Source organism: Thalassophryne amazonica, chromosome 10 (genome assembly GCF_902500255.1).
Source record: "Thalassophryne amazonica chromosome 10, fThaAma1.1, whole genome shotgun sequence".
NCBI classification, from domain to species: Eukaryota; Metazoa; Chordata; class Actinopteri; order Batrachoidiformes; family Batrachoididae; genus Thalassophryne; species Thalassophryne amazonica.
In genome coordinates, this window is record NC_047112.1 from 93,924,168 (window position 1) to 93,951,670 (window position 27,503).

Genomic DNA, 27,503 nt, shown 5'->3' on the forward strand with positions numbered 1-27,503 from the left:
TTTGGTTTCAAATCTGGGCAAATGCAGTCCCAGAAAATTCCGAATGTGACAAACAAGAAACGGGTGGTGTAAACAAGTCAGTGCTGCTAAAATACAAACTTGCAGAAACAAAGATACTATTCTGACATGGTTTGCACGTAAGACTGGCATAGCATGTTTCAAGTACACACACATATATGTCAGAAAGTGGGGGGGACATACCATATTCTGTCCCCCCTGGTTGAAAAGGTGGAAGGGACATGTCTCATGTTCCATTCTGATAATTTCCAGACAGTAGTTATCTCTCAGAAGCAGCTCTAAACCAGCGTTTATTTTTCATTCAGCTGTTTACCAACTTGTGAAATTGCTAACATTATGCTTCTCAGAGCTCAGCGTCTGTAATTACACCCCTTGGGGCGAGTTATACTCCTGGGGCTTAAATGTGTTGACGGGAGGTGGGCAGCCTTGCATTCACCCTCCGCAGACTTTTGTATTCTGTGCGACCAGTGGGGGACTTCAAGCTTGAATAAATTACCAAAAGGCCATTGAGAGACTTACAGTGTTTATTTCACTGTGTTCAGTAGGATAGGGAACATGTTGCTCCACAACACTACAGTTACATTACAACAAACTGTATATACTTTATAGATAATAAAACACAAAAATCATTTTCTTAAATTGGTGGGAGAATTATATCTTTAATTGGCTGTTTGACTAGACAAAAGTGCAGTGACTATACAGTGAATTTTAAGTAGTCAAAATTATGGATAAGTTGAGGTCACACCTGAATTTTTAGATATAGTTGCTTTAATTGTAGTCTCATATCAGCTAATGACGATCCTTATTATTCAGATTCTCATTACAGATCTCTTCATTTAGAATTCACTCATCCTAAATGACTGAGATATCTGAGATGCGATTCTCTATCTTTCCACTTATTCATGTAATAATTTGAATCTCAACATATTTTTTGAATCCATTTTCACAGTTGCATGTCCACCACAAACGTACGTCTGGAGCATCAGTCACATTTGGTCCTTTAACATTCTTGTCTCGTGAGCACTTAATTTCCTTCACATATTGTTAAGAGTGCAGCTTCTCCCCGCTGCTCTGTAAACACTGATGCGCAGTCCACTAAAGCATGGTGTAAAGTCCTCCAGAGCCACCCATAAAAAGCTCTGTTTATGCAAACAGCCAGAAGAAGAGATGCACAGAACAAATGCTCATTATTTGTCTTTGAACCTCGAACACGTCTCAGTCTTCCACCTGTAAAGTGTCACTGATAGTTTCCACCCTATGATTCCACCAGTGTTGAATAGTAACGAAGTAAAAATACTTCACTACTTAAGCACGTTTTGGGAGACTTTGTTCTTGAGTTTTTTTTAATTCAGCTTACTTTCACTTTTACTTCACTACATTTCCAACCTTAATTGCATACTTCTACTCCGATACATTTTCTATTCGCCATGCCGTTACTCGTTACAAAATAACCCCAAAAAATAACCCCCCAAAAAACACACACACACGAAAAAGTCGTGTTTTCACCCAGAGACACCACTGATTACTAGTTACTGCAACAAAGTCAGGCCGATTTGTCATGAGGCATGTCCGGTAGGGTTTTTACAGTTTTGTACTTGTTTGTCAGGAAAATGATAATTTCTCTACATTGATTACAGACCTGCAGCGGGTCTGTAATCAACGTTTCTGCAGCGCGGCTTTGCTTTGAACCTTGAACCAATTGAAGCAGTGATACTGATAGAAGCAGTGCTTCGATCTACGATTCGTGGATTCATTGTTTATTTCGCTTTATCCTAAAATTTCCCCGCTAAAGCCCTGAAGAGCATATGTGTGTGAGTAATATTTAATATTTTTATGTTAAACCAACCTGTTATGGTCTTCTGAAACAGTTGATAGATGTATTTTATAACTTAAAAACGGGACCGATGCTAACGTGTTAGCATGTCTATGGCGTTTTCAATGTTAAAGTTAGCATTAAGCTGTTCGCATCAGCACGTTTGCGTTGATTTGCTTTCTGTATAATTAATGGCTCAGCGTTTGTTGTTGTAAAAGAGTCAAATTGTAATTTTTAAAATTTATTTTTATTCATATAATAATAATAGCAAGAACAATAATAGTCTACGTAATAGACAATAATAGTCAACAATAATACACTAATAATGTTACAATACAATTTTAGAGAAAGAGACAAAAACAACCTAATGAAACAAAAACAACAGAAAAGATAAAACCATGTAACAATGAAAATAAATAAATAAATACATATAGAAATAAATAACTGTTTCCTGTGAACACCTAGTGAGTAGCCTACTCTCATTTAGGTTTTGAAACCTTGTTTCTGAAGTGTTTTTGTGTGATGTGCACAATTTTCAGTATTTTGACTAATACTACCAGTCATTTACAAGCCTAGATAAACTTTGTAATATTAAAAAAAAATCAGTCTGTTTTTGATTATTAACATTTACTTGTACTTTTACTTTCAATACTTGAGTACATTTAGTTGTACATAACTTGTCATACTTAAGTACAATAAATACCAGATACTTTAAGAATTTTACTTGAGTATCATTTCAATCAGTGACTTGAACTTCTACCAAAGTCATTTTTTTTAATGGGTATCTGTACTTTTACTTAAGTGTGATTTTCCGGTACTTTATACAACACTATGATTCCGCCTACTTTTTACACCCAGTGCCCACGTCTTCGAAATCACAATGCCACTTGTCCTGATGTGGGTATGGTCAGTTGTGCAGTCATTCATAATGACTGTCACCACAAATTGTGTGCCTTAGACCAACAAAAACCTGGTATAAGGTCCAGTGCTGTGCACTTCTTCATGTTTGTGCTTCTTCATGCATGCACACACAAATGTACATGTTCAGAGAACACATGGAAAACAACATGACATTATTAATATGCACTATTAATATGTACAGTAGCCATGCTCAATGCTGTTGCATGTTCCTAACATGCATTCAGCATAAATGTCTGATGTGAGGTTGCCAAGTGATATTGTTAATGACACCCCACCCCCCCACTGACACCATGACAGTATATGCCATAAAACACATTGTTAAATGAAATATCCATGGGAAAAAAATACACAACTTTACTGCATTGCTTCACATCAGGGAGCTTTGGTGGCTGTTGTCTACTGTGTGCTCTGACAGGTTAGTGTTACACAGTTAACTTGCTCCAAAACCTTTCATTTGTGTCCACTACCTCAAAACCACAGAGCTTGCACCTGGAGTACTCTGGTTTAAAGGGAATGACAGGGGCTACTCTAATTGGTTATTATGTTCAATAAATATGTTTTCAATTTTATTAGCTTATAATGCACCAAATCACAGCAAAGCCATCTCAAGGCACCTTACATAAAACAATTCAACATAAAAATTAAAATAAATAATTAAAAATGAATACAAAAATTCAAATACATAAATAAAAACAGAAGTAAAAGATTAAAACAGATAAAAAAAATAAAAACTATTCATAAAAAAGAGAATAAAAATAGCTTTTCAGTCTTGACTTAAAAATGTCCACGGACTCCAACTGCCTCACGGTCTCAGGAAGACTATTCCACAGGGTGGGTGCACGATACCAAAAGGCTCTTTGACCTGCTGACTTCTTCTTCACCCTGGGAACACAGAGACGTCCCGCATCCCTCATGTTTAGAGTACAACACGCACATGTTAATGAACACAGTAAAGTTAACCCCTTTACAGCCACCACTCAGCCTTGTGGTGATATTTCCCAATGCTTAAATCACAATGTGCACTAAATCTCAAGTCAAATGGATGCGTGCCATCTGCACAACTTGTTTTGCATCTGCTCCCAAGATAGGGAGAGAAAAAAAACCTTACACCAAGATTCACTGAAATTTTCATCTTTTTTTTAATCCTGCAAACAATCAGCCTAAACTGGGACAAAGCTAACATCCATGCCAGTTAACCTGGCTAACATCAGATTTTAATTGAAATGTATTCATGTCTTACATGACAAAATAATAATAATAATAATTAAAAATTGGGTTCTGTGTAATTCAAATAAAACAGAAGACAAACAATAAAACACAGTTACATTTCAGGGAGCACTGATTTACCCTGCTCATGCTATTGGCAGGGTAATTTTGGCACACTTGGTGAATGGCCTGACCAAGTTGGGAAATTTCAGTTAAATTCAATCCATTTGTGAACATGTGAAACATTTTGGGAGATCGATTGTACTCCATGTTTTTCCAACTCAACTCACACTTGGCTTCATGTTGGGCACTAAAAAAGTAAACCCAAGATATCAAGAGTTGAGGTAGAGTTTACCTGGAATGTACACCAATTTCACTTGGAGTTGCAGTGAGTTGCACTGGACCTGCACCAAGCTGAGCAGAGACTGTGACATAGGGAATCAGACAATGACCTGGTAAACAACCACTTTTCCGAGTGGTGTACCTGCTCAGGAGGACTTGGCATTGAATTGCAACCAGGTGACTGCTTGAAGAAATCAGCTGTGGTGCAAGTTGTTGTTGCTCCGTCTGTTACAACGTGAAACAGCACCAGACTCAGCCAGGTGTAAGCACAGCTTAATAATGTCCTTCACACAGGTGATGATTTCACCCCTTTGTCACCAGGATTACTCAAACAATGCAATGGCCAAGAATCAACCTGTTGGTTGTGTTGCATGTTTCCCCTTTCCTGAACATCGCAAGATCCATGGATTTTAAAAAACATGCATATGTGTAATTTTCATGTCTACAAATGTGAACTTTTGTGCAGATGGCATTGTGAATGAAGTAAAATTGAGTTCAAATCAGGTGTCAGATTCCTTGATCACATTAGCTACAAGAGACAGAGGCAAAGCAACCAGCTGCCATTCACTTTCAGTCCGAATGGGCGTTTTACAGCTACAAGAGACTAGCCGCTAGCTGGTTGGGGCCAAAATAGATGAGACGTCTATTTCATGCAAACACTGAGTAATGCAAGATAGCGACTGCCAATCTGATTGAAAGCATCTGAGTGATGTATGTTGGTTACTCAAAAAAAAAAAAAAAAAAAAATCCAAGATGGCAGAATACACTCCCAGATGGCTACATTTCTGTATAAAGCTAATATGTTAAGCATTTTTCCTCTCAGATTATACTATAAAGGTTATTGAGAAATAAACACTTTTAATTCTAAAGACCTTCTTTTTGTAGCCAGATAATATCTTTGAAGTGATTTAAAATACATTTTAATGATAACCAGATGTGTATTGCGATCTAACTAGCAATACACATTTTACTGAAACAAATCAATCGAACCCTGGTTCAAGTCAAGCATGGAGGAAAAGTTCATAGTGACCGTGTTGGGTTTCACTGTCCCTTATAATCTATTTAAACATTGTGCACAGTGACACCAAGTAACAATGAGGTGGACACTCCCAATGAACGGCAATCAAGCGACAAACGCTAACTGCGTGTCACCCACATTTGTTCATCTGGCCATAGGGTTAGGGATTAAAGATTGAAGAGCTGGAACGTAGGTCGGGTTAATATGGTTAAAGGGTCTGTTGCACGTTGGTGAAGTTATGCACTCTGGAATGAAAAATATCATGAACCACACTTCTGTAAATAAATAAAGCCTCATAGTTCAAAGACTAACAACCTTTCAAACTTTAATCCCTGTTGATCAGACATCTGCACCAGTCCGATTTAGATTTGTGTAATACAGTACAGGCATTTCCCATCATGCTCTGTGGTGGTCTTTAGCAACTGCTGCACCTGGATGTAGAAGCCTGTCGATGTTGAAATGTCAGCAATGTAGAGATGAAGAGGAATCTAACCAGCATGCTTTGCTGCTGATTGTTTCTGCACAGAGCTGTTGTGATGTTGCAGCGATGTGATTGGTTGTAGCACCGCGGCGCTGTGTGTCTCCCAGCATCAGTTTGTGACCGGCTGGAAGTGCTTTCCTTTAGCGTGTGATTAAATAATATCACGTACAACAACTCGGTGAAATGTGACACATAACGATGATGTTTCTTCCTGAGTGACCAACAGACGGACAAACGTCTTCTTTCTCTCAACAGGAGGAAATGTCGTCTGACAGAGAGTCAAACCCTCAAAAGGTTACGGAACCTCAGTTTGTTTCTCTCTCCTTCTGACTTTTTATTCGCTGTGTGAAAGTTCACGCTCACTTGATCAAAGGCGCACTCAAACATTTGATGTGTTCACTTTGACCACGAGAAAAGTTGATAAGAGAAAAAGCAAAAAAAAAAAACATTTTCTTTGATGGAAAACCAAGTTGGATGTTTATCTCTCTGTGCACATAATAGGATTGAGGTTTTGCCGTTTGTTTACCACATGCATGTTTTACTGCACTTCACCTTGACTTTGCATGCTGCAGTAATTTAGTTTTCTTCTGTTTTTGAAAGCTCAGTGCTGCTTCGCATGGTTTTTTAGAAAGCCGCTGGTTTTCTGGGCTGATAGATCGGTCGATGTGGCAGCCCTGATTGGAGGAGGGAGTTGAGAAGAAATGCTGGCGCTGCAGCCGCGCCTGAAGCCTGTGGTTATTGGTGCAATGTGTCATCAGGCCGCGCCGCTCTCCATATGTTCCCTCTGCCTCAGCAGAGGAGCTGCACTGACGACAGATTGATGGCGGGGCTGGGAAGGAGGAGCGTCTCGTCTGGGTTGGGAGGAGTAAGGAAGTGGGGAGAAAGCTGGTAGTCTGGACGAGGACAAAGACAGATTGATGGATGTGTGGAAATGTTTGGAAAAGGAAATTAACAGAGGTTTTACTTGAATGTGCTGCAGCCCCCCCCGCCCCAAAAAAAAGGTGTCTTATTGTGCTAAATCTAAGGGTTTATTTTTATTAATTTATTTTTTAAACATGGTTGGAAATTCATGTGAAACATCCACAATGTCATACAGTTTTATGGGAATTATTAGAATGTAATGTTTAACATTTTTTCTATTACATTAAAGAATCTAAGTTGGAAAGCACTTTTCTGAACAAGGCATCCAAATGATTGTGATGCCACACCACAGCCTGCTGACATTCAGCTTCTCTTGATGTCACCAGTTGACGTCATTGCCATCAGAGGTTTGATTTATTCATTAGCCATAAGAGATTAGACATACGAGGTCTGTTAGAAAAGTATCCGACCTTTTTATTTTTTCAAAAACCATATGGATTTGAATCACGTGTGATTGCATCAGCCAAGCTTGAACCTTCGTGCGCATGCGTGAGTTTTTTCACGCCTGTCGGTTGCGTCATTCGTCTGTGAGCAGGCTTTGTGTGAGCACTGGTCCACCCCTCTCGTCATTTTTTTTTTTTTGCAAATAAATGTCTGAACGATTTGGAGCTTTGCTGCATCAATTTTTTCCAGAAACTGTGAGAGACCTCCAGGTGGACACCGTTCGGAAAATTAATATGGCTTTCAGGGACGATTTTATGGGGATTACACAGATTAAGGAGTGATCCAGACGGTTTAAAGACCGCCCACAACTGCTGAGGGCGCGCCGCGCTCTGAGCGCCGATCGACAGGCTCAAACCCCGCTGAAACAACCAGATCATTTCCAACGTGAAGGCTTTGTTGATCCGGGACATCGTCTGACTTTCACAAAAAGGCAGAAGGCGTGGACATCAGCACTTTTTCGGCACATTCCATTGTTACAGGAGTTTTTTTCATGGAAAGAAAAATGGAGGGACGCGCCACGGAACCATTCATGACGTGGCACAAAACCATCTCTGTGTTGGTCTCACAGGACAGCTTTCAGGTGGATTTCAGATGGCTGTCGGTTCCTTTTCAGTCGTGTGATTATCCGAGAAATTGAGCACGAGCTGGACATGCCCCAACATGTCCTGTGAGGCTTCATCACGGCGTTGCTTTGCGCCATGCGGCTCCACCGCGACGCGCGGAACTCCTGCGCACGTCTGTTTCAATGTGCCAAAAAAGTGCTGATGGCCACGTCTTTTCACAATTCCTGTGCTAGTCAGATGACATACCGGATCAAGACAGCGTCCAGTTTAGAAATGAATGGCACATTCCACTGTTACAGGAGTTTTTGTCATGGAAAGAGGAGTGGAATTCTGCGAATCAGAATCAGAATGTATCAGAGAAATTGTGGAGAGCTGGACATGTCCAAACTTGTTGGCTTTGTGAGAATCTACTGGTACCTTGTTTCCCATGTAACAATAAGAAATATATTCAAAACCTGGATTAATCTTTTTAGTCACATAGCACTACTATTATTCTGAACACTACTGTATGCAGAGAATTGCACTTCAATATCTCATCTCATCCCTGAGATATGTTTATTAATGAAATCGGACCATGACCTTAAATCTATGAACTTGACACGCCCTGTGTTGTGAGAGGAAGGTCCACTGCGTTTATCAGTGAAGTTTACTTGAAATTGCACTTTTCCTTTTGAAGATATTGACGGACAGACAGACAGACAGACAGAAACATGACCAACAACCTCTTTCCATTTTAAGTCAACATTAAAAATACAGTGTATTTCTTTGTAGGCATAAGGTCTGATATGCAACACACAAAGATAGTTACCACTGATCAGTCAATAACAAAATTACAGTAAAAAATAAATAAATGGATACAAGACAATTTTATTATTATAAACTTCAGCAGACCATCTAAAATAAATATTTTATACACTGCAAAAACTGATATCTAAGCAGTAAAAAAAAAACCTTTTAAAGAAAATTTGACTTAATTTTTGTCTAAATAGAAAAATCTCGTCAATCATTTTTTACATGAGAAAAAATGTTTTATTTTAGGAAAATATCTCACTTTTTCTTAATACACTCAACAAAAATATAAATGCAACACTTTTGGTTTTGCTCCCATTTTGTATGAGATGAACTCAAAGATCTAAAACTTTTTCCACATACACAATATCACCATTTCCCTCAAATATTGTTCACAAACCAGTCTAAATCTGTGATAGTGAGCACTTCTCCTTTGCTGAGATAATCCATCCCACCTCACAGTGTGCCATATCAAGATGCTGATTAGACACCATGATTAGTGCACAGGTGTGCCTTAGACTGCCCACAATAAAAGGCCATTCTGAAAGGTGCAGTTTTATCACACAGCACAATGCCACAGATGTCGCAAGATTTGAGGGAGCATGCAATTGGCATGCTGACAGCAGGAATGTCCATCAGAGCTGTTGCTCGTGTATTGAATGTTCATTTCTCTACCATAAGCCGTCTCCAAAGGCGTTTCAGAGAATTTGGCAGTACATCCAACCAGCCTCACATCCGCAGACCACGTGTAACCACACCAGCCCAGGACCTCCACATCCAGCATGTTCACCTCCAAGATCGTCTGAGACCAGCCACTCGGACAGCTGCTGAAACAATCGGTTTGCATAACCAAAGAATTTCTGCACAAACTGTCAGAAACCGTCTCAGGGAAGCTCATCTGCATGCTTGTCGTCCTCATCGGGGTCTCGACCTGACTCCAGTTCGTCGTCGTAACCGACTTGAGTGGGCAAATGCTCACATTCGCTGGCGCTTGGCACGTTGGAGAGGTGTTCTCTTCACGGATGAATCCCGGTTCACACTGTCCAGGGCAGATGGCAGACAGCGTGTGTGGCATCGTGTGGGTGAGCAGTTTTCTGATGTCAATGTTGTGGATCGAGTGGCCCATGGTGGCGGTGGGGTTATGGTATGGGCAGGCGTCTGTTGTGGATGAAGAACACAGTTGCATTTTATTGATGGCATTTTGAATGCACAGAGATACCGTGACGAGATCCTGAGGCCCATTGTTGTGCCATACATCCAAGAACATCACCTCATGTTGCAGCAGGATAATGCACGGCCCCATGTTGCAAGGATCTGTACACAATTCTTGGAAGCTGAAAATGTCCCAGTTCTTGCATTGCCGGCATACTCACCGGACATGTCACCCACTGAGCATGTTTGGGATGCTCTGGACCGGCGTATATATATATTGCAATATCCAGCAACTTCGCACAGCCATTGGAGAGGAGTGGACCAACATTCCACAGGCCACAAATGACAACCTGATCAACTCTATGCGAAGGAAATGTGTTGCACTGCATGAGGCAAATGCTGGTCACACCAGATACTGACTGGTATCCCCCCCCCCCCAATAAAACAAAACTGCACCTTTCAGAGTGGCCTTTTATTGTGGACAGTCTAAGGCACACCTGTGCACTAATCATGGTGTCTAATCAGCATCTTTATATGGCACACCTGTGAGGTGGGATGGATTATCTCAGCAAAGAAGTGCTCACTATCACAGATTTAGACTTTGAGTTCATCTCATACAAAATGGGAGCAAAACCAAAAGTGTTGCGTTTATATTTTTGTTGAGTGTAGGTTTGTCCAGCTAATATCAACCTGTATTTAACCAGTAACAAGGAAAGGCAATGGATTTCAAATCATCCAAGCAAAGGACCAGGATTTTTTCCTTATTTTAAGACAGATGCTAATCTTAAAATAAGAATTCTGTCTAGTTTTAAGGCATATTTTGATTATTCGGCACCCAAACATTTTGCTAGTTTTGAGAATTCTAACCAAGTAAATTTTTCTTACCCCATTGGCAGATTTGTTTTTTTTTTTCTTAATACCAAGACAGTTTGTCAAGATTTTGGATTATTTTGTTTTTTTTTTTTTTTGAGAGGGACAGTTTTTGCAGTGTATTTAAATATGATAGGTGCTGATGCATTTTACTTATTATTTATGAATGAATACATTTTGCAGCTTTTAATTTTTAGTTGTAGGCACATTAAATGTGACAATATTGCATTGACTTTTTTGTATTTTGATTGGTTTTCTGTATATAAGTTGCACTTGAGTATAAGTCACAGGACCTCCCAAACTAGTAAAAAACAAACAAACAAAACCACAACATACACCAAAAAGTATGGCGTGTAGAATTTCCACCGCTGTGAGCATACTTTAGCCCTGAAACTGTTTGTTTCAGCCTTCTGTGACATATGTCATGGAAGTCCTTATGTGGTCTGCTGCTTGTGCTATGAGGCACGCCCACTGAGCTGGTCTGCACTCTGTGTGACACGCCCACATAGTCTGTGGAATCAACAGAATAGGATTTGCAATAACTACTTGCATGTTTGTAGCCATTTGCACACAAACTGCTCTCAGACCTGGTCAACTGATCGATTGATAACTGTTTCTCTCCTCATTCAGGAGTACAAAGTGTCCAGCTTCGAGCAGCGCCTCATCAGTGAGATCGAGTTCCGTTTGGAGCGTTCTCCAGTGGAGGAGTCAGACGACGATGTGCAGCATAATGAAAACTCTGCTGGCCGGCGGGTGGCGCCTTCCTTTAACCAGAAGCTCAAACATTATAAAGTGTTTGAGGGCATGCCCGTCACGTTTTCCTGCAAGGTCAACGGAGAGCCCAAGCCAAAGGTGTGGCATTTACTGCTGGCACAATGTCACAGTGGGCTGAGTAACTTCAGCTTGAGGTTAATATTTTGTCTTTGCTGGGAGCTGGTGAAGTGTCATGTTGATGATGGAGGGTGTGCACGCTGCACACACACGCCGTGTTGTGATAAGAGAACTGACACTGGCCAGATGCCTGCCTCGGCCCGCAGTAATGATGTGGTGATGACAGGCCTCAAGATGAACTGATGAAATCAGGCAGAGATCCAAAACAGCACCACAAAGATCTCATATGTAGAACTACACTTACGTTTGCCTCACTTGGAAGTTGGGTTTAGGTTTTTAAAAAAAATAAATAAAAATGCTGCAAGTTGCATTCATAGTTTGGACTGTAACAATAAAGTGTCACGCAATTCAAGAAACAATATCACCAATGATTTAGCGTCACAGCGTGTACTGTATCTTTCCACTTTATAGGTCTACTGGTTTAAAGATGGCAAGCAGATTTCCAAGAGGAGCGAACACTACATGATCAGTCGTGACCCTGATGGAACCTGCTCTCTGCACACTGCTGCCGCCTCACTGGACGATGATGGCAACTACACCATCATGGCCGGCAACCCAGAGGTGAGTCAGGATATATACGAGGGCTGTCAATAAAGTAACGGTCCTTTTTATTTTTTTCAAAAACTATATGGATTTCATTTATATGTTTTTACGTCAGACATGCTTGAACCCTCGTGCGCATGCGTGAGTTTTTCCACGCCTGTCGGTGACGTCATTCGCCTGTGAGCACTCCTTGTGGGAGGAGTCGTCCAGCCCCTCGTCTGAATTCCTTTGTCTGAGAAGTTGCTGAGATACTGGCGCTTTGTTTGATCAAAATTTTTTCTAAACCTGTGAGACACATCGAAGTGGACACGGTTCGAAAAATTAAGCTGGTTTTCAGTGAAAATTTTAACAGCTGCTGAGAGATTTTGAGGTGATTCTGTCGCTTTAAGGACTTTTCACGGTGCGAGACGTCGTGCAGCGCTCTCAGGCAGCGTCATCAGCCTATTCAAGCTGAAAACCTCCACATTTCAGGCTCTATTGATCCAGGACGTCGTGAGAGAACAGAGAAGTTTCAGAAGAAGTCGGTTTCAGCATTTTATCCGGATATTCCACTGTTAAAGGAGATTTTTTTAATGAAAGACGTGCGGACGGATCCGCGCGTCGGGACGCAGCCGACGCGGTGCGGCGGCACAGGAAAAACACCTCCGTGTTGATAACCATTTGTAAAATCCAGGCGGCTTTTGATGGCTTTCAGTGGAGTGAGTATATGAGAAACTGTTTAACAGGCAGGACATGTTCCAACTTGTCCTTAAGGCTTTCAACAGAGGTGTTTTTCCTGTGGCGGAGCGTCGCGGCGGCTGCGTCCCGTCTTTCATTAAAAAAATCTCCTTTAACAGTGGAATATCCGGATAAAATGCTGAAACTGACTTCTTCTGAAACTTCTGTTCTCTCACGACGTCCTGGATCAATAGAGCCTGAAATGTGGAGGTTTTCAGCTTGAACAGGCTGATGACGCTGCCTGAGAGCGCTGCGCGACGTCTCGCACCGTGAAAAGTCCTTAAAGCGACAGAATCACCTCAAAATCTCTCATCAGCCGTTAAAATTTTCACTGAAAACCAGCTTAATTTTTCGAACCGTGTCCACTTCGATGTGTCTCACAGGTTTAGAAAAAATTTTGATCAAACAACGCGCCAGTCTCTCAGCAACTTCTCAGACAAAGGAATTCCGACGAGGGGCTGGATGACTCCTCCCACAAGGAGTGCTCACAGGCGAATGACGTCACCGACAGGCGTGGAAAAACTCACGCATGCGCACGAGGGTTCAAGCATGTCTGACGTAAAAACATATGAATGAAATCCATATAGTTTTGAAAAAAATAAAAAGGACCGTAACTTTATTGACAGCCCTCGTGTATATATATATATATATATATATATATATATATATATATATATATATATATATAGTTGCAGGGGGAATAGCTCCAGTAGGGAACCCCAACCTTCCCTTTCCTGGGCCCTTTCCTTAGTTAGCGCTTGATGTCCCGTAGTTACTGAACTAGGTTTAAATTGTTTTGATACGATGAATCCAAAACCTTTTGTTGCCTTGTTCCTAAATGTCATCTGGCTGTGTGTTCTGGGTCACATTCCTAGATGAAATCTCGGAGTCAGTCATCTGGGCATTTTGCACTATTTCCTGCTGGAGCTAAGCTAGTAAACACGCTAACACTGGCAACTAGACATTGTTCTTCAACAAGCACTCAACAATGTTTATCTCTAGAAAACAAGCAAATGTGTCACAAATATGCCAAACTGCTGCAGTCATTTGTCACAATGACAATGGAGAAGGAAAATACTGGGGAGGTTATAAGTACATGCTCAGTAAAAAGCAATAAGTGGCTAAGTGCTAAACACAGGGAGAATGAAGATAGGTCAAAGGCCACCAAAGAACACAACAATTTGCTGAAATCATCATAGATATTTGGGGTTCCTTTTATTTTTGTTTTTAAAATGTCTGTCATTCTTTTCCTCAAGGGGGTGGTTAGCTCTGAGAGATAGCTTTTTACTAACTATCAGTTTTGTACTGCAACAAGAAAATCCCAGTGAACCCTCCAGTCCACCTGGAAAACTGTTTCTAGGACATCTTGAACAGCAAATAATGATTCAGACTATTACTACTCTCTGTGTTATGTATCTTTAAACTATGAAGTTTTGATATTTGTAAATCCTTGCATAACATCACTACAGTATTAAAGTTTAAAGGTGGAGGAGCTGTGTTGAGAGGACACACAACTAGCAAGGACACAAAACAGGAAGAGATTAAAGTGAACTATCTGAAAACAGGTCAGCGGTGCTGAGCTTTGAATAATGCTTACAGACACATTATTAAAAGATTTCTTGCACCTTTCGATGAAAACAAAGCATGTGTCAGTACTCAGAGAAAGAAAAATGAGTTTCAAGATAACAGTCCAGCCTGAAGAGGAAAAAGGCGTTGAATGGGTTAGGAAGTCCGTAATGTTCTCATGAGAGTCAAACGTTCATGTGTTTTCCAACAATGTCTCCACCTCTTACACTCACATTTTGTTTCCTCTGCTGGTTGTGACATGATGGTGTGTGTGTGCCTATCCATCACAGGGCAGGGTAAGCTGCACTGGCAGGATGATGGTCCAGGCTGTGAACCAGCGAGGACGGAGCCAGCGCTCCACACCTGGTCACATTCGCAGGTGAGTCTGCAGCGACTGACAGGAGGGGGCGGAGCTTCATTATTCACAGACCAAAACCGTTTGCTTTCCTAGCTGCTGCTTGCAGCATGAGTTCTGTATTATTATTCACAAATTTAAAAGTGTGTTTGTGTGATATAAAGTGTGCTGAGCACAAAGTATAAGCACTAGGATTGTTTTCTGGTGGCTGCTTTGCACCTGCTGTTGAACTTTAATGACCAAGCATCATTAAAACGAAGAAAAGAAAGAAAACGGCAAGAAAACAAAGAAACAAAGCCCACTGCTGGGTGCAAAGGAGTTGCATTTGCCATGTTCATTAGGTATGGGTGTGTTGTAGCCTGAGCATGAGCTCAACCAGAGTGACACCTCCACTTCACTTTAAACTGGACTGTGCCAGGCACAGTGCTGTGGTATACAGGAAGTCGATGACTGTTGGTGCATTAACAGATTGACAGCAACATGTCAAAGCATATGATGAACAGTGGCCCCCAAAGCTACCTGAGGTGAAACAATGCAGCAGACAAGTAAGGGGTTTACTGTTATTTTATTTAATGGTTGTTTTCACTTATGTTTCACAGTGTATTTTATGCAAAATTGTCGCTCATTTCTGACAGAGACACAATTTTCTCATAAAATATTTTTTTCTCCCCCCTCCCACTCTTTAAAAAATAAAAATAAAAATTCTTCTTTGCTAACGGTTGCCATAAAATACCACCAAAATACTATAACAGCACTGCAGGTGACTGGTGATAATGTGCAGACAAACAGAATGTACATGAATTGTGAACCTGCTTAAGGCATTGTGCTTTTTATGCAGCGCTAAACAGCGGTAGACTTTACACCAGGTTTTTCGAGGTGAAAGGTACATATGTTTTCTGGTGACAGATGATGTCAACGCACCAACTTTGTACCTGACCATACCTCATTTTAAGACCAATGCACCAACAAAAGCACAAGTGGTATTGGGATGGGCGAGGTCACAGGATGTCAAACGGACAAAAACGTCAGGTGGACATGAGCAACCACGGCTGTACTGGGCTTGCAGCGTCGGCTCGCAGCCGCCGCGACGCTCCGCCACAGGAAAAACGCCTCTGTTGGAAGCCTTAAGGACAAGTTGGAACATGCCCAACTGTTAAACAATTTCTCATATACTCACTCCACTGAAAGCCATCAAAAGCCACCTGGATTTTACAAATGGTTATCAACACGGAGGTGTTTTTCCTGTGCCGCCGCACCGCGCCGGCTGCGTCCCAACGCGTGGACCCGTCCGCACGTCTTTCATTAAAAAAAAATCTCCTTTAACAGTGGAATATCCGGATAAAATCCTGAAACCGACTTCTTCTGAAACTTCTCTGTTCTCTCACGACGTCCTGGATCAATAGAGCCTGAAATGTGGAGGTTTTCAGCTTGAAACAGGCTGACGACGGCGCCTGAGAGCGCTGCGTGACGTCTCGCTTCGTGGGAAGTCCTTAAAGCGACAGTATCACCTCAAAATCTCTCATCAGCCGTTAAAATTTTCACCGAAAACCAGCTTAATTTTTCGAACCGTGTCCACTTCGATGTGTCTCACAGGTTTAGAAAAAATTTTGATCAAACAAAGCGCCAGTCTCTCAGCAACTTCTCAGACAAAGGAATTCTGACGAGGGGCTGGACGACTCCTCCCACAAGGAGTGCTCACAGGCGAATGACGTCACCGACAGGCGTGGAAAAACTCACGCATGCGCATGAGGGTTCAAGCATGTCTGACGTAAAAACATATGAATGAAATCCATATAGTTTTTGAAAAAAATAAAAAGGACCTATACTTTATTGACAGCCCTCGTAAATACACTTCTGATGGCTGAGTCCAGGAAGTCGTTCAAAGCCTGAATCTTAGTCTTGATCTTGGACAATCTCAAACCCAGACACTCTGATTCCTCAGTCAGCTTCTGAAGTGCTACAAACAGAGTATCCATTGATTCCACATAGCTCACAACATGGTCGCCAAAGTCAAGATCATTGAACCATTCCTCAGCAACAAAGGCATTTAAGTCCCTGGTTTCCACAACCCGACCCAACACCCAGTCCAGTGCAGGAACCAGAGCACATCCCGGTTTTGGATGAACACCAGTTTTCATTGGAAAAATCTCTGCCTCCACTCCGTACAGCACTCACAGTACCTGTGTGATATGATGTGCATTAAATTCTTGTGGATCCCACGAATTCTCAGGATGTCCCAAAGAGCAGTCCGATCAACTGAACCAAATGATTTGAGAAAATTAACATAGACTGCAAAGAAGCAGCCGAAACAGGTCAGTTTATAAATATTCTGGACATGCCCACAGCTTTGAGCAGCAAAAACTCAAGATGTGTAGAAATCTGATTTTTTTTTTTTTTTTTTTTTTATGCTCATCGAGCAGCTAATATTCCTTCCACACAGATCACAAGTCGTTCCTCATTCACCCACACTCACGACACAGTGGGAAAGTGGCTTGTGGTTCTCGAGACACAGTATCCCAGCAGGGCTTGTGGCACTTGGAGTGGTCAGAGTGGACTGTTGGATCATACCTACTCAGGCCTGCCAGCTTCATGTACACAAAATATTGGTAATATCTTGCATCAAGCCTGTGACTCACGCTTATTGTTACATTGGTGTGTTTTTTGATCACTGTTTTTTTTTTTTCATGACGACGTTCCACTTGGTACAACTGTGTGTGGGTTGTTTTTTTTGTTTTTTTTTTAAAGTAGAATCAGTTTGTTACCACCCTAAGCACACCTTTTAAATGTTGAAGGTGATTTTACATCTCAAATATATTTCTGTGTCCTCTCTCAGACCCAGGTCCAGATCCAGAGATAGCGGTGATGAAAACGACAACATCCAGGAGCGTCACTTCCGTCCACACTTCCTGCAGGCACCCGGTGATCTCATCGTTCAAGAGGGTCGACTGTGCAGGATGGACTGCAAGGTAAATGCAGAAACGTCTCTGGCTGGCAGCATTACATGTACCAGAGTTGCAGTCAAAATGACTTAACCAAAAACCAAGGCAGGCTGCGATGGTGTCAAGAAGAGGATGAGACCAGTTCAGGTCCCACACTTCATGAAGGTGCAATAAAATGTGGAACAACCAGTCCACAGGCACAACTGATCTGAAAGATCCACATTCACCAGAAAACACCCACAAACACTGACTGAGACAAGACCAAGTAACACTGTGGTTATTCTGAGATGAGACCTTCAATAAGTGATCTCAAGACCAACAGTACTACATCACTACATGTTCCATAAAAGTAGAAAATGAAGTTGCCATGTTACCATGTGAAGATGATACAGAGTGGATTTTGTTTCACATGGAATTACTGTAAGGTCTATATGAAACATCACACTTATTATTTACATATTTACATACACTAATCATACAGTAATCCTCACTCGGGAGGAGAAGGACTAACAGGAAGAGGAGCAGTAGTAGCCAGTAAGCCAGGTATTTATGGTATTTATATTTGCATTTCTTGTCCGTCCGTCCGGCCGACCGTCCTTCCATCTGTCCGGCCGCAATTCGTTCGCTACAACATAGCTCAGTACCTATTGCTCGCAGAAAGTTCATATTTGGTGGGTACATGCCTTGGAGCAGTACTTTGCATGGGTTCGAAGGCTAGTGACCTTGATCTACTTTTGAAGGTCACCAATGGTCACAACTGTCATATCCTTTGCTGCAACATAGTTCGGCACCTTTTGCTCACAGAAACTTCATATTTAGTGGGTACATGCCTTGGAGGAGTACTTCACATGGGTTCGAAGGTCGGTGGCCTTCACCTACTTTTCAAGTCACCAATGGTCACAACTGTCAAATCCTTCGCCTGAAAGTTGTTCACCACAATGTACGTCAACACCTATTGCTTGCAAAAACGTCATATTTGGTGGGTACATTGTAGCACATATGTATGATATATGCAAGCTGTATGTGTCTATATATATATATATATATATATATATATATATATATATATATATATATATATATATATATATATATATATGTATTTGGGCTAGTGGACCAGAAGATCTATGAACGACTCTGGGAGAGAGTTGACAGAGACTGGAAGTTTAGCTTGGTTGGTACCATATATTCTTCTTTTAAATGCAAAGTCAACAAACAAGGACACAAACAGAACATATAACAAACACTTAAATTTGAATGGCCATTCACAAGCATGCACGACAGAAATAAATTCTCGATGGATCTGTAACTGTAATTCAGAAATGGTGGATAACAACAACAAAAAAATCCATAGAGAGAGATAAAGTCCCAACAGAATAAATTTTCCCATCCACTCCAAGTTCATCAAACCCACTCTGGGGTTGTAGTGAGCAGGGGAAAAAAAATATCCGGAGGAGTTCAGTGCAAAAGTCTGTAGGGCAAATGATGTGAGGTGGAGCAGTGGGCTCAATGCTCATAGAGTGTGTGGAACGAATTTGTGGGCTGCAAGGAGCCCCCTACCGGACTGGCAGGAGTGGCTCTATCTTCACACTTGAAAAGTGCAGTCTTTAGGCTCATGGCCTGCTCCTTCTTTGGCTCACCATCAAAAATCGTGGCCTGCTTAAAACAGGACTCATGTCTTAGTCAAACGTTCTCCAAATTAGTCAAAATCAAATAATACTAGTATTTCTAATGTTCACGTCTATTCGGTGTACACACAATCAGCAAAATAGCATTATAAATATACTCAATTACAATGCAAATATGACTCATAATTTATCAAATACATTTTAAGATCCAATAAATATTAGTTACATAAAGTAGCTTAAATGCAGTGAAACTTTTCCTAATAATCAAAAATCAATTTAATTCAACGACAAAAGTCACATTCAAAGTCAAATATAAAGTACAAAATACATTTTGGCACAGACGGGTGAATAGATGAATAGATGACATGCAGCCTCCCGACTGTTGGCTACTCATGCCCCATACAAAAATTTTTTTCTCCTTTTTTTTACTTTTTTTTTTTTTTAAAGATTAGATAATTAAAATAACCGAGACTAACCTGCAGCTCTGCTCCCTCCAGTATCCCCACAGCGTTTCCCCATTCACTCTACCCGCGAGTAAATAAGCACTCTCAATTGGCCACATCTGTGTTACTTGGCCCTGTGACATCACTGGAACAGTGATCCCTGATTGGTCAGAGAGACGCATCTCCAAACCCCATGAGACTGACTACTACTACTACTATTATTATTATAATTAACGCGAGATTACCAAACAGAATGAAGAATGTAGACAGAGAGAGGGAGAGAGAGAGATAGATAAAGGCAGAGGAGAAATAGACAGGATTTGGAACCTGGGTTACTCCCTCCCCCCTTAAATCCCTGCAACTCTGGTGCAGATCAAACTACATGAATGCGAGGACATACATGATTGGATGCAGGCCCGGTGAAAGCTTCACCAAAAGCATCTGCTAACCCGTGAAAAAGAGCTTGCACGGCCGAAATCAAGGGTTTTCCTAAGGTGGCATACTGAAGACGCGAGGGCGGTTGGCGCTGCTGCACAGACCGACGAACAACCTCATCAGGCCCTATACCAACCTCAGACTCCGGAATGATTATAGGTGTCTCATCAGAACAAAGGGATTGGACAATCGGGTCAGGAGATGTCTCTGCTGGGTCGCCTAGCTCAGAATCCTCAGATGGCCTCAGCTCAGGAGCAAATCTTCCTCATCCTGACTCACTTCCGGGTCCTCAACCAGTTTCTGCAGACTTCTGGTTTGAGGTCTACCGCAGATGTAGTGACTGGCAGGTCAGATTCTTTGCTTTCAGGGAGAAACCCACACGGAAGAAGAAAGTCACGATGCAGGGTGCGCACTTTCCCAGATGGATCAGTTTCAGGCCTCACAGAGTAAACAGGAAGATCACCAACATGATTAACCACAATGTAGATGTCCCTCTCCCATTTATCTTCCAACTTATGCTTGCCCCTCAGCTTTACATTTTGGACAAGTACTTGATCTCCTTCTTGCAGACTAGCTGGCTTTACTCTTTGGTCGAACCGAGACTTATTTCTTTCTGCCGACTTTGCTGAATTTCTAACTGCCAGCTGGTAACTTTCCTCTAACCGAGAACATAAATTCTGCACATATTGAGAGTGTTAGTGGGATGGTAAATCTCGGACAGGTAAGTGGAAAGCAATGTCAACAGGAAGTCTCGGACAGCGCCAAACATCAGCTCATATGGAGTGTAGCCCGTAGTCTCATTTCGTGTACAATTATAAGCATGAACCGGCGGCTTCACATACTCCTTCCACCTGGCCTTCTGCTCTGGCTCCAAGGTACCCAGCATCCCAAGGAGTGTCCTGTTGAACCTCTCAACAGGGTTGCCACGAGGATGATATGGCGTAGTGTGGGACTTTTTAATGCCAGAGATGGTGCAAAGTTCTTTGATCAGGTGGGACTCGAAGTCAGGCCCTTGATCTGTATGCAGGCGCTCAGGGAACCCATAATGTACAATGAAATTCTCCCACAGACATTTCGCGACAGTCTTTGCCTTTTGATTGGCAGTTGGAAAAGCCATGGCATATTTAGTGAAATGGTCTGTGAGGACCAGAATATCTTTGGTATTGCTCTTATCGGGTTCCAGCGATAGATAATCCATGCACAACAGTTCCAGTGGTCGACTCGTCTGGATGTTCACCAATGGTGCAGCTTGTTCTGGTAGGGCTTTTCTCCGTATGCAGCGGTTACAGGTTTTGATCTTTGTTTCGACATCGGCAGACATGCGGGGCCAGAAAAACCGAGATCGGACAAGGTCAAGCGTTCGCTCTACTCCCATATGGCCCATGTCGTTATGCAAGCTAGAAAGAACCACTGGTCGTAGCGCTTCAGGCAGCACAAGCTGGAATGTCTGCTGTTCACCATCCTGCCTCCTTCTGTACAAAATATCATCTTGGAGCTCAAGGCAGTTGTATTCACGCAACAGAAGAGGAAGGACTGGAAGTGCAGTTCTGACTGTGGGAGGAACTTTCTCACCAGTTTTGAGTTGGTGGATAACATCTCTCAAAACCAGGTCAGATCTTTGCTTCTCCTTGATGTCAGACAAGGACAGTGATGGGACAACTGGCAACCCTTGTGACTCATTGGCATAGGAGTCAGGTATAGCTGTAGAGGACATACTCATTGTTTCCACCAAAGTAATGCAGTCTATGGGTGAGCTATCAGGACTTTGATTTCTCAGCATACTACAACTCCTGGCAAAATTTATGGACTCACCGGCCTCGGCTTCACTGCTGGACAACCCTCTGCTTGCATAAGCTATGACACGGAGTTTCCCCTCCTGCTCCTGATAGAGAGCAGCGCTGAGGCCGATAGTACTTGCGTCAGTATGCAAGATGTAAGTTTGGCTAGGATTAGCAAAGCCAAGCACCGGCGCTGTTGTTAATTTGGCAATCAAGGTGTCAAAAGCAGATTGACACTGCTCCGTCCATCTCCTCTTAAAGGGCTGTTTCACCTACAGTCTTTTTACCGCAGTTTGATTCTTACGGCCACTACGACGAATGGGGGGGTAACCCTTTGTCAAATCGTTTAAAGGCTTAGCGATAGCAGAATAACCGTTAATGAACCTGCAATAGTAACCTGCAAAGCCAAGAAGTGACCGTAATTCTTTCAATGTCTGTGGAACAGGCCATGATTTTAAAGCTGAAATCTTCTCTGGATCAGTTTCAACTCCATGTTCGGAGACAACATGGCCGAGGTAGCGCACGGAGGATTGGAAAAACTTGCATTTCTCCGGCGACAACTTTAGGCCATAGTCTCTGAGTCGATGGAGCACCCTCAACAAGCGACCTCCGTGTTCTTCTAGAGTGTTGGAGAAGATGATCAAGTCATCCAGAAATACCAGGACTTCCTTTAGATGTAAATCACCCATGCACTTCTCCATGAGGCGCTGGAAAGTACTAGGGGCATTTGTCACACCTTGGGGCATCCTGTTGAATTCCCAAAAGCCAAGTGGGGTCACAAATGCAGTTTTGGGTTTGTCTGACTCTTCCATTTCAATCTGATAATATCCAGACTTCAGATCAAGGACGCTGAACCATCGTGACCCAGTGAGTGCTGAAAATGACTCCTCTAGGTTTGGTAGAGCATAGGTATCCTTGACTGTTTGAATGTTCAGGTTTCTATAATCAATGCAAAGACGGACCTCACGATTCTTCTTCCGAACTACAACAATCGGAGATGAGAAAGGTGATTCTGATTCCCTTATTACTCCTGCCTCCAGAAGATCTCACAAATGTTTGCGGACAGCTTCAATATCATTTGGATGGATGGGACATGCACAATGTTTAAATGGCATCTTGTCATGAAGACGGATATGATGTTTAACTCTATCGGTGCGGCCAAAGTCTAGATCATGATGAGAAAACACTTCTGATATTTCTGTGAGTTTGGTGATGACTCGATCCTTCCAGTCAGGAGGAATGGGAGAATTCCCAAATTCAAAGTGGGGTGTGGCTTTGTCTATGGTTTTGAGATCTGTAGGATTGGAAGACATATTGTGGGAGAGTATCTGTGGTGTGGCAGTGACAACAGAAATAACACTGAGTGGAGGGAGTGTTACGTGTTGCTCTGACTCATTAGATATGACGACTGGAAGCTTGTGGGGTGCATGATTTGACAGAGACACAAGACAACTTTGCATGCATAGGCCTCTGGGCAGTGGGTTGGATGGCTATTCCACTAAAGCCCAATCACCAAAGAGTGGCATGCTGGTACAGACAGCCCCCTCAAGGACCAAGGTATGGCCAGCTGGAATGACAACAGGTGACTTAGAGGCCAATCTCACAATTGCGTCACTGGATCCTTGGGTCTGTTGGTGCCTCATTTGGAGCAAATGAAGAACTGCTCGGTAGCCATGCGTGGTGGGGTTGAAACTGGCACAGTCACGTTTTAAATGTTCATCATACAGCGGCTCAAGAGTGTTCATCCCTATAAGGACTTGAGACTGGAATCCACTCTGAACATCCGGAACAACGAGTGCCAGAGTACATACATCAATGTCAGTGCCAAGGAACTCTTCAAGAAAGGTGATTGTCATTTCAATGTAACCCAAATACGGGACAGCTTGACCAGCGACTCCCTCTACTTGTAGCAGTTCATTCAGTGACTTAACAGGTTGATGAGAAAAGTGTTGATTGTAAAGGGTAATGTTGGTAATGTTGTAACTTGTAACTGTGTCTAGAAGACAAGGCATGTCTTGACCAGCTATTTTAACTTGACCCGTACATCTCGAACCAGTCAACCTGTGTGGCCATCGGGTACATTTAGCAGAGGATGCATGTGACAAGTCAATACATTTCTCTATTGACTGCGTAGCGGGACTATGTTGGTCCTCTACAGTTCCCATTCATCCCTCAACGAGAACCCGATCTAGTTTAACCACTGAGAACCATGAGGGTTTATTCTCTGCCATCTCTTCTGCTTCTCATTGAACTGCTTCTTCTTTGCAGCAACAAGCGATGGATTAGGATTATTGTCACAGTTCAATTTTATATGCCCATCTTTACCACAGTTGTAACAATATCCCGGCCTGGGTCCTGAAGATGGGTTTCGCTGAGAGGGTCGTGATGCATATCGACTGGGGTTGGAGTGCTGACCGGATTTGCTGGCTTTAACTGGAACAGACTGGGTTTGCCTGGACTGGGCAGTGGTGAGGGCATTCAACTGTTTCTGCATGTTGGCCAGTTGATGTGTGAGCTGTTGAGTAATTGTAGCCAGTTTATCACAGGTGCTTTTCTCTTCTGAGGATTCATATGCATACTGAGCATGTGTGCCGGCGCGAGTTTTACTAGAGCCAAGATGTTGCTTCATTCGCTGGACTTTAGCGGCCTCTCGATCTTCCTCTGTTCTAAGTAACAGCAGTAGCTCTGCAAAGGATGGTGGTTGGGACTTGCGCTGTTTAAGTTTGAGATCTGATATTAGGGCGTTATCCCAACAGCCCCGGCAGAATTGATTTAGCAGGTGGTTTTCAAAGTCTTTGGTCAAAACGCCACCCCTCTTCACAGCCATGTTCAGGGCCACTTGCAGACGCTGTAAATAAGCGGGCGGCTTTTCCCCAGCATCTTGGAACATTTCAACAAATTTTGCATAAAGTTCATCGCCGTCTTGGAATGTTCCATAGGCAGAGTCGAGAATTTGGAGGTAGTCCGAAGGGAGTGCATCTGGTCGGAGATGTTTCACCATGTCAGCAGCTGGGGGCAACAGGCTGTCAAATACTCTCCTGGAGCACTGGAGATCTGATACAGCAGGATCTTTCATCAGGAGATTGACACCAGAGCACCAGGTTTCATAATCTGTCTCATGTTGGGGTCTAGGGATTCAGCCAGAAACATGTTCTGAGTCTTTGGGAAGATGTATGCATTACAGCATAGTCACTTTTCATAATATGCTCGACCACGTACCATTGCACTTGAGGTGGGTTGATGTCGGGCATGGAAATGACTGGCAGTGAACATCGTGGTATATCGTGGACAGCAGGATCAGGATGGGCCTTGGGCAGCTCCTCCCCTTTGTCTTGCAGGTCAGTGGTTACTCTATGTTCAATAGGAACGGTAGCAGCAGGTGATGTCACAGCTGTGGTTTCCTCACCAACCTCAATGGAAGGAGTCTTCATTTGTAAGGGTCCCGGCTCGGGTTCACCAGCAGACTGGCCCAACAGAGACATCACACTTTTAAGAATGTCCGAAAAATTCTGACCCGTAAGTTTAGCCATGGTTTTCAAATCACTGAGATAACTTTGCGTTTTAGATTCAGTTTCCAAATTTGAAGAAACAGTTGACAGTTCTTCAATCTCATGTTACCTTTCCTGTTTGACAAATATATTCGTATGGTAAAATTTTACGCAATTCAACCAACGCACTTCCGGATTGAAATTCAACAACAATGCAATTGTGGAAAACACTATCAGAGTCCTTAACAACTTCAAATTTCATCATCGCGCCATACTGCATCAAAAATCAATTACTTCTTTGTCCGTATCTGTATTCATTGAGTATTTAACCAAAACACCATTAGGTATTTTAATCCCATACTTTGCCAAAATTTCCATTTTTAAAATGATAAATTGAAAATCACAATGAAACTACTTCAGCTCTGTTCAAAACTCACTCCTGGCTGGCTCGCCAAGATTTATGTAGCACATATGTATTATATATGCAAGCTGTATGTGTCTATATATACACTCAACAAAAATATAAACGCAACACTTTTGGTTTTGCTCCCATTTTGTATGAGATGAACTCAAAGATCTAAAACTTTTTCCACATACACAATATCACCATTTCCCTCAAATATTGTTCACAAACCAGTCGAAATCTGTGATAGTGAGCACTTCTCCTTTGCTGTGATAATTCATCCCACCTCACAGGTGTGCCATATCAAGATGCTGATTAGACACCATGATTAGTGCACAGGTGTGCCTTAGACTGTCCACAATAAAAGGCCACTCTGAAAGGTGCAGTTTTATCACACAGCACAATGCCACACATGTCGCAAGATTTGAGGGAGCGTGCAATTGGCATGCTGACAGCAGGAATGTCAACCAGAGCTGTTGCTCGTGTATTGAATGTTCATTTCTCTACCATAAGCCATCTCCAAAGGCGTTTCAGAGAATTTGGCAGTACATCCAACCAGCCTCACAACCGCAGACCACGTGTAACCACACCAGCCCAGGACCTCCACATCCAGCATGTTCACCTCCAAGATCGTCTGAGACCAGCCACTCGGACAGCTGCTGGAACAATCGGTTTGCATAACCAAAGAATTTCTGCACAAACTGTCAGAAACCGTCTCAGGGAAGCTCATCTGCATGCTCGTCCTCCTCATCAGGGTCTCGACCTGACTCCAGTTCATCGTCGTAACCAACTTGAGTGGGCAAATGCTCACATTCGCTGGCGTTTGGCACGTTGGAGAGGTGTTCTCTTCACGGATGATGCGAAGGAGATGTGTTGCACTGCATGAGGCAAATGGTGGTCCCACCAGATACTGACTGGTATCCCCCCCCCAGTAAAACAAAACTGCACCTTTCAGAGTGGCCTTTTATTGTGGACAGTCTAAGGCACACCTGTGCACTAATCATGGTGTCTAATCAGCATCTTGATATGGCACACCTGTGAGGTGGGATCAATTATCACAGCAAAGGAGAAGTGCTCACTATCACAGATTTCGACTGGTTTGTGAACAATATTTGAGGGAAATGGTGATATTGTGTATGTGGAAAAAGTTTTAGATCTTTGAGTTCATCTCATACAAAATGGGAGCAAAACCAAAAGTGTTGCGTTTATATTTTTGTTGAGTATATATATATATATATATATATATATATATATATACACACGAGGTCTGTCAATAAAGTATAGGTCCTTATTTTTTCAAAAACTATATGGATTTCATTCATATGTTTGTACGTCAGACATGCTTTAACCCTCGTGCGCATGTGTGAGTTTTTCCACGTCTGTCAGTGACGTCATTCACCTGTGAGCACTCCTTGTGGGAGGAGTCGTCCAGCCCCTCGTCGGAATTCCTTTGTCTGAGAAGTTGCTGAGAGACTGGCGCTTTGTTTGATCAAAATTTTTTCTAAACTTGTGAGACACATCGAAGTGGACATGGTTCGAAAAATTAAGCTGGTTTTCGGTGAAAATTTTAACAGCTGATGAGAGATTTTGAGGTAATACTGTCGCTTTAAGGACTTCCCACTGTGCGAGACGTCATGCAGCGCTCTCAGGCGCCGTCGTCAGCCTGTTTCAAGCTGAAAACCTCCACATTTCAGGCTCTATTGATCCAGGACGTCGTGAGAGAACAGAGAAGTTTCAGAAGAAGTCAGTTTCAGCATTTTATCCGGATATTCCACTGTT

The 27,503-nt window shown here is 42.4% G+C and overlaps 1 protein-coding gene across 5 annotated transcripts in view; it reads left to right on the forward strand.

Annotated features, from left to right (window-relative positions):
- The window catches only part of palld (palladin, cytoskeletal associated protein), a 310,327-nt gene that overhangs the window by 271,987 nt on the left and 10,837 nt on the right, over window positions 1-27,503 (forward strand). For 4 of the 5 annotated variants that reach the window (XM_034180537.1, XM_034180538.1, XM_034180540.1 and 1 more), the window contains 5 exons: window positions 6,055-6,093; window positions 11,169-11,390; window positions 11,841-11,990; window positions 14,546-14,634; window positions 17,444-17,576. In XM_034180537.1, coding sequence (XP_034036428.1) covers window positions 6,055-6,093; window positions 11,169-11,390; window positions 11,841-11,990; window positions 14,546-14,634; window positions 17,444-17,576 — 633 coding nt within the window. The remainder of the gene's footprint in view (window positions 1-6,054; window positions 6,094-11,168; window positions 11,391-11,840; window positions 11,991-14,545; window positions 14,635-17,443; window positions 17,577-27,503) is intronic. The other variant, XM_034180539.1, reaches the window with a different exon arrangement.